This window comes from Nicotiana tabacum, chromosome 7, assembly GCF_000715075.1.
Source record: "Nicotiana tabacum cultivar K326 chromosome 7, ASM71507v2, whole genome shotgun sequence".
Classification (NCBI taxonomy): Eukaryota; Viridiplantae; Streptophyta; class Magnoliopsida; order Solanales; family Solanaceae; genus Nicotiana; species Nicotiana tabacum.
Window position 1 is genome coordinate 50,357,247 of NC_134086.1, and position 17,646 is coordinate 50,374,892.

The window sequence follows — 17,646 nt, forward strand, 5'->3', positions numbered from 1 at the left end:
CACCAATATTAGGGCAAACACTTGAAGAAAAGAAACTCATCTCAAATCTCTCATGATTTTTACCCGTTGAATTTCGGATTTGCTATGTAGTCCTTGTATTTCCACTATTATACAAAGCGTTCAGAGAGAGAGAGTGGAGAAAAATCCGAAAGAATGAGAGAGAAAAATAATACAAAGCGTATTTTATGGCTTAAGGGTAGGAGGTGACCATAAATAGATATTTGGCTATTAAAAATTAAAAGATAGCTATGAAATATATTTTTTTAAAAGAGTATTTATTTAAAATAAATAAGGTATCAACATTTGTTATAGGAGGTAACTAATCCAATATAATTTTCTAACATTTCACTGCCAATAATCTCAATTGACCCGATCTCATTCATATCTTCTAGCCTGTGGGCCTTTATACTTGCTTCACAACAATAACTTATGAAATTTATTTGGTGCAACTATAAAAGTATACATTTTCTTAAGTTGAGCATAAGGACTAATGACTGAGGACTTTTGTTTTTGTAGTTTTTTCTTTATTGAGTTAGCTATATATGGTAAATATTTTTTATATTTACGATTTTACACTTTATAAACTTCAGACATTGTTTAAGCGAACATAAAATTAAAAATTTATAACTAAAAATATTTTTGGGGCCCCAAAATCTAGAAGGCTTAAAGCAAAGGCTTTATAGCCACCTCTGTTGTGTGTGGGTCTATATTTGTGAAAACTTTTTAAAAAAAGTACAAAATTAAAAAAAGCGATTTAAAAGAGGACATTCCGTTTAGGGGTGTCAATGAATATTTGAAAACCGATTAAACCCACCGTATCGCACCGCACCGAACCGATTTTTAGGTTTCTTTTAAAGAAACCAAAGGTTTTTATATAAATCTATAATCGTACCGATAATTAGGGTAGATTTTTTATTTTATAAAAATAAACCGAAAAAATACCGAACCGTATCGAATAAATTTTACATGTGAAAAATATATTAATATAGTAAGTTTAAAACTAATAAAGCATTAAATTTTTCATTAGGCCTTGGAATTATGAAAACTGCTACAAGCCAATAAATTAAACTCAAAATACTAATTCCTAAAACCTATTATGCTACTTATACTTAAACTAAGTTATTTCAAGTATCTTTATTAACAAGACATAAAGTATTGTAGCGATTATGAGTAACAAACTACAATGTATTGAATATGTTTCCTTTCATATAATTTAGACTTATCTTTTTGAATATTTAATATAGACTTTATTCTTGAGTCCCAGTTTGGTTAATATCTTTCCACTCGTGTGATTTATATTTTCTTTGTGTTTACTTGGTTTTTTTTACGTTGCTGTCGAATAGTTGTGCATCTATACTCTAGCCATCTTTCATGTTTTTTAATTCATCACTCTTTAAACAGTAAAAATATCTAGAGAGTTTTGCTAAGTCTTATAAAAGAATGTATGTTATTGCATTCTACTTTTACTTATGAATTTTACATGACATTTAAAAAAATATCGAAAATTAACCGAATCATATGGATACCGAAATGAAACCGATATGATTGGAATGATTTCGAAAAATCTAATTTTGATTATAAATAATAGAATAACCGAAAAATTAATACAGTACAAATTTTATAAAATAACCGGCCGAACCGGACCATTGACACCCCCTAATTCCGTTAAACTTCTTGAATTTTTGCCGTCTACGTATTTGGTAAAGAAACTAAACTTTGAGATTTCGGGGCAAAAATAGAAAGATCTCTCATCCAACCAGAATAAAAAAAGAAAAGTTAAAAATAAAAACTTGTCGGTGGACCATTCTCTTCTCCTTCTTTCTTTTTTTATTTATTAGTTACCAAAAATAGCATTTCTTTATTGTTTTCGTTACGGAACTCAATTAAGTTAGTTGGACAAGCATGTTGTACCTTGCGCCTACTTAACAAATCCCTTTCATATCTTCTGTACGTCTCCGCCGCCGTTGCGAATTTTCCGGCGAAAGTATAGGCCTATAGCGCTTGTCCAACACGCGCCTCTGCTACAGCAATATAAATATCATATCACACTTAAGTGTTAAAAATTTCTCCTTTTTCTCATGGATTTCTTCAAATCTGTATTCGCCGATGATCCAGAAGAACTTTCCGATTCCGAAAACGCCCCTTCTTCTCCATCAAATTCTCAATCTCAACCCGAATCCCCAAACCCTAACCCTAATATTCCAGCCATATCAGACGCATGGACTTTCGGTTCGAGCTTGTTCAAAACCATAGCATCGAAATCCGAATCCGTGATGCAAAATTACCGCCGCGAGCTCGAAGAGTTCAGCTCCGGTTTGAAAAAGGAAACCGCTACTATCCGTGAAGTTGCTAGCCGTGCCGTTAAGGACTTGCCGGCTCGGCTTGAATCTGGCGCCGCTGTTGCACAGGAATCGCTCGAATCGGTTGGTCAAGCGATCGACAATATCGGCTCCACTGTAACAGAGATCATTGCTCACGGTAAGGACTCGATCCTTGTTAATGATTCTGATAGCGAATTATCTGAAAATAGTACTAGTAGGAGTTTAGGGAGAACTAGTAGTTTAGAGCAAAATTTGAACTTGGATGCAAAACCTTATAGTAGAATTGATGCGACGATTCGAGCGGTTCAGTGTGATGCGAAAACGTATTGTGAAGAGCCAGAGGATTCGAGTGATTATAACGAGTGGAAATTGGGATTTGTATTGGAGGAGAAGAGCGGGGAAATTGAGGATTTGATTAAGGAAAATGGTGTAATTGATGAGATTTATAGTGAGGTTGTTCTGCATAGGATTGACCGGGAGATGTTCTGGAGCCGATACTTTTACAAGGTTTATAGAATAAGGAAAGCAGAAGAAGCACGGGCGAGGCTTGTGAAGAGAGCGATCTCCGGTGAGGAAGAAGAGGAATTGAGTTGGGATGTTGAGGATGAAGATAATGAGGATACGGAGGGGACCAGCCGTGTTGCTAGTGAAGATGTTTTGAAAGAAGAGATTCAGAAGAAAATGGATTGTTTAGAGGTTGAAGACGAGGCAAGTAGATCCGTAAGCGGAGAAGATGAGAAAGAAAAAGGTCTAGAGACGAAAAGTGATGACGGGGATGAGAAAGGAAGTTTGGAAGGAAGAGTAGATGATGCTGAATCGAGGGGTGATCGGGGTAGTTCAGAAGGTAAGAATGATAACAGTGATTTTTCAGTTATTTCTAGCCAATTATCTTCGCACGAGGGAGATGATCTTGGGTGGGATGAGATCGAAGATATTGGAAGTGGTGATGAGATTAAGGTGCCCGAGAGAATGAGCCCAAGTAAATCTGATTTGAGGAAGCGATTGACTGCTGCTGAGGAGGAGGAAGAGCTGTCATGGGATATTGAGGATGATGATGAAACTGCTAAATCATGATAATGCTCCTTGTCTTGTGAAGTTGTTATTTGCTCTCGGCTAGTATTATGGTTTACTTTCCAAGTGTCCATTGCAGAATATAGCAGAGGTGGTTTTTTATGGCTTTATAAGAATAATGTATATATCATTTTTCATTTTTTTAAAATTTAAGCAACTGTATCTGCCAACTGCTACTTTTGGTCTATTCTCTCTGTTAACAGAAAATTCATATTGTGCTTGGATCTGCATCTGAAACCTCTAATCTTTGGAAAAACACTTTTCCTTTTTTATTTTTTTCTTTCTTGAAATGGCATATACTGAATGTGATATCTGATGTGAACTTGCAAGTGCCTTCTTTTTTTTTTGATGGGTGCGAACGTGCAAGTTTCTTGACGCTTTTGAATCTCAAAGTCTACCTATCATTGATGCAGCTTAGTGCTCCTAACAGCATACGCCTGCAGTTATAGCATTTTATTTTGGATCTGTACCTTCCCTTGGATTTGCATTAGTATCGGGATCCTTGTTTTACGGCCCTAGAGCAATTCCTTTATTGTGGCTGTTAAGGTCAATTATGTGAATGGCCAAGTTTTTGTTTTGGCCAAAAGTGTTTTTTTATTTTTTATTAAGGTGTTTGGCCAAGCTTTTTGATGGAAAAAAGTGCGTTTGAGTAGAAACAGAAAAAAAGTAACTTCTCTCCACAAACACTTTTAAGAAAAATACACTTAGAAGCACTTCTTAAAAGCTTGGCCAAACATTGAATTGTTGCTCAAAAATATTTTTCAAATTAATTATTCAAACACAAACTATATCTTATCAAAAGTACTTTTGAAAAAAACGTTTTTCATAATATGCAAAATTTAGAAGCTTGACGAAACAGGCTATAAGTCCCTACATATACAATTTTCTTGAGTTGTACTTTGCCTTTTCCTTTTTTACTTTTACGTGAAATAATGCCTTGTAATTACGGTGTTCTGTGATGCAAAAAATTTGGTGGAATTACTCCACGGTTGAGCTTTTCCTCGATTAGAGGCTTAGTTCCTTAGTTATCGTAAGCTAAACTATATCAGTAAGCTAGAACAGATCAGTTAGCAACTTAGCATTGACCTTCTCACCGTAGTTATCTTCCCCTTTGGCTTAAAAGAAAATTGAACTCTAGTGTTATAGTAATAACCTTTTTGAATAAGATGCCATAGTTGATTTGGAAGTACCGTGCTCTAGATGCAATGGCAATTCTATTTATTTTGCTTGTGATGTTTTATCATATTCCCTTTTAGGCTGAATTGCTAGCGAGTTCCTGCATATGGCCACATACAAGTTGTTGCAATCTAGCCACATACAAGTTGTTTCATATAACGTCGCACATTTTGGGGGTAAGAAATATCATTAAATGTTCATGACAACTGACAAGGGGTATCTACCTCTAAAAAGCATTGTGCTATTTTCTTGGTTTTATTCCCAGCCAGTATGGTTACCCGCAACCCCCTAAAGATGAAGCATTAACTAGATTACCTGAGCATCAACGTAAGAGCTGATCAGTAATTGTGTAAGAGACACGGATCCTCAAGTAACCTGACACTGCTACGCTCACACGTTTAAAGGGAGTACAATGCGAGGAGGATTTATAAGGATAACTACATCCTACAAGCTGAAAATTTGGGCATTCAGCACCTCCATATCTACTTATAGTAGGCGCAGAAACCTTCCGCATACTCGGTTCAAAAATATACTGATATGTTTGAGCTCTGCAAGGCCGATCAGAAATTGTGCAACATCAGTGATACTTTATTTTGAACTTCGGGAAATTGTACTTGACACCATCAAAACATTGGAAACTTTAACACTACTTACAAGTAATATACGAGTAGAGAGACGCACGATCTATCTGCATAATTCTTAAACAAAGCAAAGCAAAGCAAAATTCTTAAAATTGTTAAAAACAAATGCGCATCAGGTGACACTCCCTGCACCTAGTTGTCTCCCTGCCTCAGAATCCGCAGAATGGTTAAGAACAGGTTCAGAATATCCAGGTACAGAGTGACGGATGCCCAGATGTACTCATCATATGTGAACCTCTTAATCAGGTTGTCTGTGTCATATACAATGTATCCACAGAAAATTATAGCACTGACTGCACCGATAAGAGCATTAGTTGCGGATCCTAGAGGGAAGAACATCTGCACATGGGCAAACTATCATAAGTCACAGCTGCAAATAGGTCATATAAAAAGTACTACTATTTTCTCATATTGGTTTCCAGGCTAAGGAGCAGAAGGAAAGGTTAAACCAACCTGCATGAATCCAGTCAGGATAAGTACAAAGAGGCTAGTAAACAGTATTGGACCCAGATAGCTGAAGTCCTTGCCCTTCCTAGAAGCCCAGAATGTGTATCCAGTCAGAGCTGAAACTACAGCTGATGTCAAGATCAAAGCTTCAAGGACAATTTTTCCTGTAATTTCAGAGCAGAGTATGAGCAAATCATCCAAGATGTGTATGAAGAAGGCCAAACAAATGCCAAAAAAGAAAGCTTCATAAAGTAGAGAAACTACTCACCATCAGTATTAGCGCAGCTTACACCAACCGTGAGACTCAAAGAAGCAGTGAAGAGGCCAAGGAAAACAAAATTCAACGGATGCTTTTGCTGATATACATGCAAGGGCCACAGCACTGCACAGATACAAACTATCACTGGTCTAGCCTCTAGAAAGGGGAAGCGAAGTGCAGACAGGTTGAAACTTTTGGAAAATTTGTTATGAGTGAGATCCAGAAGCATCAGATCGCACATCAAGTACAAAATGCGAAGAAACCAAACAGGGTTGTCTACACTATTAACACCAAACTAACCACTGTAACCTCAAGTTTCCTCCCTTTTCTCAGCTAATTAAGCTCTATTTAGCAACAACATATAGTCGAAGACAGTTCTGAAAGGAGAAACAAATGAATGCACTATCTGTGCAAACAGATACACTGGAGCAGATAAAAACAGCAATGGAATTACTTGCAAAATTGAAATTCACACTGGCCAGCAATCACAAAACAAAGTACAGGAAGAAATCTCAAACCTTCAGGTTGCATCATTGACTGGACACCATAAGGAAGAAGAATAATCTAAGTGACTAAGGGTACCAATTTGGAAAACAGATATCAACAGTTATATGCCAATTATACACATACAAATAAGAACCTGGTAGATCGCAACTCTTAATATAAGCATAAAGAAATGTGATGAACTTTTTGATCAAAATATAATGCACACAAACAATCACCGATATGTTGCATTTGACACCCATACCCGTGAAGAGAATTCTTTAAAGCCACAATTCAGAAATCGGAGGGATTTAAAATATCAAAAGTGACATATATATTGATTTGTAAAAATTTATGCTATTGGTGTAATTTAATTGGTTATAACTAACAAGTTACTACTTTATTTTTTAGGTTACTATATTGATCTTGCTACAAAGAGTTAGATGTTATTTTAGACAGGGGCGGTCTAAGGGTAAGACAAATGAAGCCATTACCTTAGGCCTCCAAAATATTAAGGGCCCAAATTTTAAGTACTCTGTTACATATATCTTATGTAAATATTATTAATAAAATATTTTAAAAGGTTTAATTAAAGTTATGTGGTTGAGTGATAAATAACGATAAATTTCTCTCTCATTTAATGCCATATTTTCACTTATCACAAAGTTCCGAACTGTGACGTGCACCTAATTCACACATCACGCACTCTCATTTAATGCCATATTTTCATTTATGGCAAAGTTACTGTGACATGCACTTAATTCACACATCACGCATTGTACACTTACCACTAGGCCAAAGTCCTAGGAGTTTGCTTTGTATCTCATTATTATATGGATTTTATAAAAGGAATTTAAGGGCCTTTTAATATATTTTGGCTTTAGGCCACAAAATCCGTTAAGCCGCACCTGATTTTAGGCCAGTTTAACCTGATAGGTAAAATACCTACACTACTATACAACATGGACGCATAGAACATGAACTTGAACAAAACAACCTAATAGATGACATGATTTTCCCAATCAAAGACATAATTTATGGTGAAACGATGGATCGCAAAATTCGCTCTAGTCATAGCATAAAAAAAAGGAGACAGAATTTACCTAGACTTATAGATCGTAAAATACGCTCTAATCAAAGTACTACAGCGATGAATTATCCACAATACAAAGTACACAAGCAATCACCAAATTTTAGATCATTATAGCCTCGAGAGTATTTTAAAAGGCCAACGATTTAGAAAAAGAATCACCGATCGCACCTAATAGAAACAAACCATGAATAAAAGAGATAAATTTAACCGAAAAATGAACAGATCTAGGGTTACTTACGGACAAAAGGAAGGAAAATGAGGACTAGAAGAAGGCCAGAATTGCCACGGAGGAGATCGTTAATAGGCGCGTAAAGAACAGTAACGGCGGAGACGACGGTGGTGAGGAGAATCTGAGCGGCGAGAATACCGTAGACTTTACGAATAAAACCCCAACGCAACTGATTTTCGCCATATCCAAGACCTGGATATAGGGTTCCTTCCTCTATATCACCTTTGATTCCCACATCATTTTCTGTGCTCAAGCTCGTGAATCCGTACATCTTCGCTATCTAGTTCTCTCTCTCTATTCCTCTCTCAACAAAAAAATAAAGGTAGTTGTGGAACAGAGAAAGAGTGTAATATTCGTCAATTTTTAGATATTTGCAATTGAGAAAATGATTGTAAAATAAAAGTTTCTGTGATGTTACTTGAAGTTCTCTCTCCACTAAAAATATCATAATATTTTTCTGTTATAAATATATTATATTATGGATGTTCATTTAGTATTCCGTTGTAAATAAGCTTCCTGAAGAAGCTTATTCATATGGGACTCCACCGTAAATATGTTTATCTATTTAGTACTATATTGGAAATAAGCTTCCTGAAGAAGCTTATCACTTCGGTACCCGGTTATGGATAAACATTACCCCCAGTAGAAGTTTATCCATACCGGGTATAATAGGCTTATCTTTTCAGTACCCAGTTATGGATAAACATTACCCCGGTAGAAGATTATCCATACCGGATATAATAAGCTTATCCATTCAGTACTCCGTTATGGATAAATATTGCTCTCAGTAGAAGATTATCCATATCTGGTACAGCATCAGCTTACACACCAGCTTGTAACAGCTTACACAGCAGCTTATAGTAGCTTACATTGCAGCTTGTAGTAGTAGCTTACACAACAGCTTGTAGTAGTAGCTTACACAACAGCTTATAGTAGCAGCTTACAGAGCAGCTTCCTTTCTTCTATAAATAGAAGAGATTTCAGTTCATTATGTACATCAGTTTGAATTCGAATAATATATCAATTTCTCTCTATACTTGTCTTTACATTATAGTCTTTATTTCATAACACGTTATCAGCACGAACCTCTACCATCTCGAGCAAATATTTTGAAAGTATCTGAGGTAAGAACTTTCTTTTCCTAAATAATGTCAAATCTTTCTAAACTTGAATTTGTAACCCTGGATATATCGGGCAAAAGCTACATGTCTTGGGTGCTTGATGCTGAAATTCATCTTGATACGATGGGTCTGGCAGACACCATCAAGGATAAAAACCAGGCATCAAACCAAGACCGTGCCAAAGCAATGATATTCATACGCCATCACCTTGATGAGGGCCTGAAAATGGAATATCTCACTATTAAAGATCCAGTCATACTGTGGAATAATTTGAAAGATAGATATGACCACCTGAAGATGGTCGTTCTTCCACAGGCACGTTATGATTGGACTCATCTAAGGCTACAAGATTTTAAATCTATCAGTGAGTATAATTCTGCTATGTTCAGAATTATTTCCCAATTAAAATTATGTGGTGATAATATTACTGATCATGATATGTTGGAGAAAACTTTCACCACTTTTCATGCCTCGAATATGCTCCTGCAGCAGCAATATCGAGAGATGGGATTTAAAAAGTATTCTGAACTTATCTCACATCTTCTTATAGCAGAGCAACATAATGGGCTATTAATGAAAAATCATGAAAGTCGACCTATTGGTTCTTGTCCATTCCCTGAAGTGAATGAGACGAACTTCCACCAAGCTAAACGTGGAAGAGGTCGTGGCCCCAGTCGTGGTCATGGCCGTGGTCGGGGAAGAAACCCTAATCATGGTAATAATAATGCACCAAAGAAGCCTCCTCACCACCAGCAGTGGAAAAGGAAGGAACAAAAGCATGAAGCGGTGCAAGCGCCAAATGTAGAAAATGCATGCTATAGATGTGGAGGAAAAGGGCACTGGTCACGTACTTGTCGTACGCCAAAGCACCTGGTTGAGCTTTATCAAGCCTCCCTGAAGAAGACAGAGAAAAATGCTGAAGCAAATTTTATTTGTGAAGATAATTTAGACTTCATGCATTTGGATGTAGCTGATTACTTTGCACTCCCAGAAGGAGAAACAAGTCATGTAATCGGTGGTGAATCTATAGAAATGTAAATATTTTAATTTTTGTTGTTTGTAATAGATAGTATGGTTATGTAATTGTTGTACATAAATAAAAGTTATGCTTTGATAATGATATTTACTATAATATATTTTATTTATGTTATTTTGAAGAATATGGATAACCCTCAAATTATGTTTGGATCAAAGACAAATCATGAAGATATGTGTGTTATTGATAGTGGAACAACACATGCCATATTCAACGATCAGAAATACTTTTCTTATTTGCATAAGGAAAAAGCAAATGTTTCAACAATTTCTGGTAATATAAGTTTGATTGAAGGCTCCGGAAGAGCCATAATATTTCTGTCTAAGGGAACAAAACTTATTATAGACAAAGCATTGTTCTCCTCCAAGTCCCGAAGAAACTTGTTGAGTTTTATAGATATCCGCCGAAATGGGTATCATGTAGAGACAATAGATGAAATGAACAGGGAATATCTTTGTATTACAAAGAATATTTCTGGCCAGAAATGCATTGTAGAAAAGTTACCAACTTTATCTTCTGGCTTATACTATTCAAAAATTAGTACAATTGAAGCACACTCTATCGTAAACCAGAAGTTTACGGATTCAAATACTTTTGTGCTTTGGCATGGCCGTTTGGGCCATCCCGGATCAATAATGATGAGACGAATTACTGAAAATTCGAGTGGGCATCCATTAAAGAACTTGAAGATTCTTACAAATGACGAATTTTCTTGTGATGCTTGTTATCAAGGAAAAATGATCACTAGACCATCACCGATGAAGGTTGGTATTGAATCCCCTGCCTTTTTAGAGCGTATACATGGGGATATATGTGGACCTATTCACCCACCAAGTGGGTTGTTTAGATATTTTATGGTCCTAATAGATGCATCTTCAAGATGGTTTCATGTGTGCCTACTATCATCTCGCAACCTGACGTTTGCAAAGCTATTAGCCCAAATAATTCGATTAAGGGCACAATTCCCAGATTATCCTATAAAGGCCATTCGCCTTGATAATGCTGGAGAATTCTCATCTCAAGCTTTTGATGATTATTGTCTATCAGTTGGGATAAAAGTTGAACATCCTGTAGCTTATGTTCATACTCAAAATGGCCTTGCAGAGTCATTTATTAAACGCCTGCAATTGATAGCAAGACCACTACTTATGAAAACAAAATTGCCCACTACTGTTTGGGGCCATGCTATCTTGCATGCAACATCACTTATCCATCTCAGACCGACACATTATAATAAATATTCTCCGTCACAATTAGTTTTTGGTCATGAACCAAATATTGCCCATCTACGAATTTTCGGATGTGCTGTATATGTGCCAGTAGCACCACCACAACGTAGTAAGATGGGACCACAGAGAAGGATAGGAATATATGTTGGGTTTGAATCACCCTCTATTATTCGCTATCTTGAACCATTGACAGGAGATTTATTTACTGCTCGATTTGCAGATTGTCGGTTTGATGAAACAAATTTCCCACAATTAGGGGGAGAGAAAAAGGAAATCAAAAGAGAAATTGTGTGGAAAGTTTCATCATTATCTCACTTTGATCCCCGTACCCCTATATCTAATCAGGAGGTCCAGAAGATCATCCATTTACAGAATATAGCAAATCAAATGCCAGACGCATTTACTGATTTGAAAAGGATAACTAAGTCACATATCCCAGCAGAGAATGTGCCTATCCGAATTGATGTCCCAGTAGGACCATCTACTAGCATGGGAGCTAGTGAACCTAAAGCACGCCTGAAGTGTGGTAGGCCTTTGGGTTCTAAGGATCGAAATCCTCGAAAAAGAAAATCGACAAATGATCAAAACGATACTATGAAGGGATCTCCTGAAGAGACCCAAAATCTGATTAGTTCTGAGATTCCTGAAGAAATCAATGAACCCGAAGCTCATGTGAGTGAGGAACTTTTAATAAGTTCGAACGGTGATGGGATTAATTTAAATCAATTTGAAATAGTGGTGGATAATATTTTTGCATATAATGTTGCACTTAATATTATGCAAGATAGTTAGGATCTTGAACCTCGATCTGTAGAAGAATGTCGACAAAGATCTGATTGGCCAAAATGGCAAGAGGCAATTCAATCGGAATTGAAGTCACTTGCTAAAAGAGAGGTCTTTGGACCAGTAGTCCAAACACCTGCTGGTATAAAACCAGTTGGTCATAAATGGGTTTTTGTGCGAAAAAGGAATGATAAAAATGAAGTTGAAAGATATAAAGCGCGCCTTGTTGCACAAGGATTCTCACAACGACCTGGAGTCGATTTTGATGAAACATATTCACCTGTTATGGATGCCATAACATTTCGATATCTCATCAGTTTAGCACTACATGAAAAGCTTGAAATACATCTAATGGATGTAGTTACAGCTTATCTGTACGGTTCACTTGATAATGAAATTTATATAAAAATTCCTGAAGGATTTAAAATGCCTGAAGCAAAATCTCAGGAAATGTATTCAATCAGATTACAAAGATCTTTGTACGGTTTAAAGCAATTTGGGCGCATGTGGTATAATCGCCTTAGTGAATATTTGCTGAAAGAAGGTTACATAAATGATGTTATTTGTCCATGTATTTTTATAAAGAAAATGGCATCAGAATTTGTTATACTTGTTGTTTATGTTGATGACATAAATCTTGTTGGAACTCCAGAAGAGCTCCAAAAGGCAATTGAATATCTTAAGAAAGAATTTGAGATGAAAGATCTTGGAAAGACAAAACTTTGTCTTGGTCTGCAAATTGAATATTTAGCAGACGGGATCTTTATCCATCAATCTGCCTATACAGAAAGGGTCTTAAAACGCTTTTACATGGACAAAGCGCACCCATTGAGTACACCAATGGTTGTTCGATCACTTGAAGTGAATAAGGATTTGTTCCGACCTCCAGAAGAGGACGAGGAACTCCTTGGTCCCGAAGTACCCTATCTCAGTGCAATTGGTGCACTAATGCATCTTGCTAATGCTACAAGGCCTGACATAGCATTTTCTGTTAATTTACTAGCAAGATATAGTTCTTCTCCTACACGAAGACATTGGAACGGGATTAAGCATATATTGCGATATTTAAAGGGAACTCTTGATATGGGTTTGTTTTATGCTAACAAAGATAGTGCAGACCTTGTTGGTTATGCAGATGCAGGTTATTTATCTGATCCCCATAAAGCTCAATCTCAAACCGGCTACGTATTTACATATGGAGGTACTATCATATCATGGCGATCCACAAAGCAATCTATTGTTGCTACTTCTTCAAATCACGCTGAGATAATAGCTATTCATGAAGCAAGTAGGGAATGCGTATGGTTGAGATCAATAATTCATTTTATTCGAGAAAAATGTGGTTTGGAATGTGAGAAAAGACCCACAATTTTATACGAAGACAATGCTGCATGCATAGCCCAATTGAAGGGAGGATTTATAAAAGGAGATAGAACGAAGCACATTTCACCAAAATTATTCTACACACACGATCTTCAGAAAAATGGTGACATTGATGTGCAACAAATCCGTTCAAGTGATAATCCAGCAGATTTATTCACTAAATCTTTGCCAACTTCAACTTTTGAGAAGATGGTATGCAAGATTGGAATGCGGAGACTCAAATATTTGAAACAAGGTTTTCATCAGGGGGAGTAAAATACGCGATGCACTCTTTTTCCCTTACTAAGGTTTTTTCCCATGGGGTTTTCCTTATAAGGTTTTTAATGAGGCACCTAACAATGCGTATTACTAAATATGTGTACTCTTTTTCCTTCACTAGAATTTTTTTCCCACGTGGTTTTTCCTAGTGAGGTTTTAATGAGACACATTATCTTTTAATGAACATCCAAGGGAGAGTGTTATAAATATATTATATTATGGATGTTCATTTAGTACTCCGTTGTAAATAAGTTTCCTGAAGAAGCTTATTCATATGGGACTCCACCGTAAATATGTTTATCTATTTAGTACTATATTGGAAATAAGCTTCCTGAAGAAGCTTATCACTTCGGTACCCGGTTATGGATAAACATTACCCCCAGTAGAAGTTTATCCATACCGGGTATAATAGGCTTATCTTTTCAGTACCCAGTTATGGATAAACATTACCCCCGGTAGAAGATTATCCATACCGGGTATAATAAGCTTATCCATTCAGTACTCCGTTATGGATAAATATTGCTCTCAGTAGAAGATTATCCATATCTGGTACAGCAGCAGCTTACACAGCAGCTTGTAGCAGCTTACACAGCAGCTTGTAGTAGCAGCTTACACAGCAGCTTATAGTAGCTTACACTGCAGCTTGTAGTAGTAACTTACACAACAGCTTATAGTAGCAGCTTACAGAGCAGCTTCCTTTCTTCTATAAATACAAGAGATTTCAGTTCATTATGTACATCAGTTTGAATTCGAATAATATATCAGTTTCTCTCTATACTTGTCTTTACATTATAGTCTTTATTTCATAACACCTTCTACCAATTTTATGATTTGAATAGAAGAAATTGTCTTTAAAAAGATTTTTATCTTAATTTTTCATACGTTTTATGGTATTTCTACTTATTTTCTATGGAAAAAGATTGTATAATTAAAATCATATTTATAATGAAACATAAAATCAAATCAATTTGCTCGCACCGAGTGTTTAACTTTTCTTTTTCTTGTTTTTAATAATTATGATGGGACATAAATTGTTTCACCAAATATTTGTACCTTTCTTCTAATATAGATATCGAGTAATAGTGTAATACTGCCCACCTAACCTTTGTTTTGTTTTTTTTTGTTTTTTTTTTTTGCATCTTCTGAAATTTAAACTTAGGATTTTCATGGTTTCATTTCACTCTCATTGACAACTGAGTTGTATCCTTGGGTGCTAAATACTTCAGTGGTTTTCCCAGTTTAATAATTGATAGTAAATTTCTGGCAGTAGTTCATGACTTCCATGAACTTGAAAACTTTTATTTATTAGCTTCCCTTAAACTTCACTTGGTCCTTATGTCACAGATCCAAAACCAATTCGGTCGTGATGGCGCCTAACGTGGTACTAGACAAGCCGACACATTTTCAAAATCAATTAATATTTTCATTCTTAAGATAAAATTCACAGTTATTTAACAATAAATCTTCACAAAGTGTATAAATCAAAACAATAGTACGAAAAGAAAGCCCGACATCGGGATGTCACTAGTCATGAACATCTATCAAGGACTGTCCGATAATACTAAGACATATACAGTCTGGAAGATAACTAATAACAATCTATAGGAAGATGGGAGGGAGAAGAGCAGGGTCGCGATCGCTATGCAGCTGCCTTGCTAACTCCAACAGATCCGCAACGGGTGAAATCAACAATCACTAACACGTCCAGCAACTCCTAGATCTGCACACAAGGTGCAAGGAGTAATGTGAGTATGTCAACTCAGTAAGTAATAAAAGTAAATAGAGACTAAGCAGTAGGAAACAAATAAAATCCACATCATGATAAACTCAGTAAGCACAACATGCTTTCAAATCAGAATATGAGTCGAATCATCTAATTTAAAATCCAGTTTTTGGTAAAAATCATTTGAAGATGCTTTCCAACAGTTTCAATAGAGGTTCAATGTAATATATAGTAAAAGTGATGAAAATCATAATCGGCCACTCGGGCAAAACATAGTTCGTATACAGCCCCTCGGGCAAACCTCTCGGTCACACATATACATCTCATAACATAAAAATCTCAGTGAAAATAACAAGGCCAAATCAGTAACTAAATTCCGAACATCTCATAAAAACTCCAGTTTCAATGAAAGTTGTTTAAAACATTTGTTCAATATTTTCAATAGAGGCTCAGTATAAAGAGGAGTGAAAACAGTAATTTCATAAAACAAGCCCCTCGGGCAAAGCATCACTCGTATAGATATACCCCCTCAGGCAAGCCTCTCAGTCACTCATAACTCAACTCTCCCCAATCAGCACTCACATTCAACACTCACGCTCAATAGGTACCTTATAATAACCGTTGCGGCGTGCAGCCCGATCCATAAATATATATAGTCGACTGCGCTCACTCGGGGTGTACAGACTCCGAAGGGGCTCCTACAGCCCAAGCGCTATATCGCTACTGCGTGCAGCCCGATCCAATATCGCTGGTGTGTAGCCCGATCCATAAATATATAATCCTCACAATCAGGCTCTATGTCTCACTCAGTCATCAATCTCACAAGCCACTCGGGCATCTCAGTGAAAAATTAGGGAAACTCGACCCAAACAACTTTCATTTATTTAAAAATAGAATAATGAAACTGAATCAAACAATGAACAGGTAAAGTCATGACTGAGGATATGCTTTCAAATCAAAACAGTGCGAGGATAGTAACAAAATACCCTTGAGGGTCCAAACAGTACAAGCACAAGGCCCCAATCATGGCATTCAACCCAGGTTATAAGAATTCTTTCTAAAACATATAGCTATTATACGTCTTAAATCAAAATATGCAACTTTATAGTCACTGTGGGATGGACTAAGTCACAATCCTTAACGGTGCACGCCCACACGCCCGTCTCCTAGCATGTGCGTCACCTCATAATAGTGAAACGATGTGAAATCCGGGGTTTCATACTCTCAGGATAAGATTAACAATCATTACTTACCTCAAACCCGCTTAATCATCTACTTCGCAATGCCCTTTCCTCTTGAACCGGCCTCCAAATGCCTCGAATCTAGCCACAAACAATTCGATACAATCAACACGAGCAAAAAGGACCAATACCATAAGAAAATACTACGCTTAAGACCAAAAGTCAAAAAGTCAACTCAAAAGCCGGGCCCCGGGCCCATGTCTCAAAATCCGACCAAAGTCTTAAAATCCGACAATCCACTCGATTATGAGACTAACCATACTAGTTTCACTCAATTCTGACTTCGAATCGGCTTTCAAATTTCAAAAGTTTATTTTATGAAGTTCTACAAATTTTTCCCAAATTTTCACCCCAAATCACTAATCAAATGATAAAATCAGTGATAGGTTCATGTATTTTAGCCAAATCCGAGTTAGAATTACTTACCTCGATGAATTTCTTGAAAAACCTTCAAAAAATTGTCAAGATCCGAGCTCTCTAGGTCAAAATATGTAATAAAAATCTAAATCTCGTATTTATAGTGCACTTCTCGGTTTCCCATTTTCGCTGACCGCCAAAAATCACCACCCCAGCATTCACCCCACTGCGGTCGCGAAAAAGTAGCGTGGTCCGAGCTTGTGGTGGCTGCACAGATAGCCCTTAGTATTTTGGTCGTAAAATTATCTACAGATGTCCAAATAATGAATTCTCTACCTTTATAGAAACTAGACACGAAGAGCTACAACTTTTGTTTTTGAATCATTTCAAAATTCCTTGTAGATCAAAAGATATAGGCTTCCGAATTTGTACCAATGAATCTGCAAATCATCCCTGGAGCGCCTCCGCGACCCAATTTTCACTGTCAGCGCCCCAAATTCCGCCCTCAGCAAAAATTCCTTTGCCCTCACCGAAAATTAAGCACCAGAACCATACTTGAGTTCCGGTAATGCCCGGACTCGCTCAAAACTCACCTAAAACACACCCTAGGCCTTCAGAACCTCAACCAAATGTGCCATCAAGTCCTAAAATACCATACCAACTCACTCGAGCTCTCGAAGCACCTCTAACAATAATAAAAACATGAGTCGCACACTAATTCAAGCTTAATGGACTTGAAACCTTAAACTTTCACAATCGATGCCGAAACCGATCAAACCTCGTCCGAATGACCTC

The 17,646-nt window shown here is 36.7% G+C and overlaps 2 protein-coding genes across 2 annotated transcripts; one reads left to right on the top strand and one right to left on the bottom strand.

Moving 5' to 3' along the window:
• Positions 1–1,831: 1,831 nt before the first annotated feature.
• Positions 1,832–3,629, top strand: LOC107770877 (uncharacterized). The gene has a single exon (XM_016590210.2). It carries the CDS (start codon positions 2,079–2,081, stop codon positions 3,393–3,395), a length of 1,317 nt encoding a protein of 438 aa, XP_016445696.1. The 5' UTR covers positions 1,832–2,078; the 3' UTR covers positions 3,396–3,629.
• A 1,506-nt stretch (positions 3,630–5,135) lies between these two features.
• On the bottom strand, positions 5,136–8,088 carry LOC107770876 (BI1-like protein). The gene is made up of 4 exons (XM_016590209.2): positions 7,730–8,088; positions 5,925–6,038; positions 5,663–5,820; positions 5,136–5,548 (listed from the first exon to the last, which is right to left on the bottom strand). Exons 1-4 carry the CDS (start codon positions 7,989–7,991, stop codon positions 5,342–5,344), a joined length of 741 nt encoding a protein of 246 aa, XP_016445695.1. The 5' UTR covers positions 7,992–8,088; the 3' UTR covers positions 5,136–5,341.
• Positions 8,089–17,646: the final 9,558 nt, after the last annotated feature.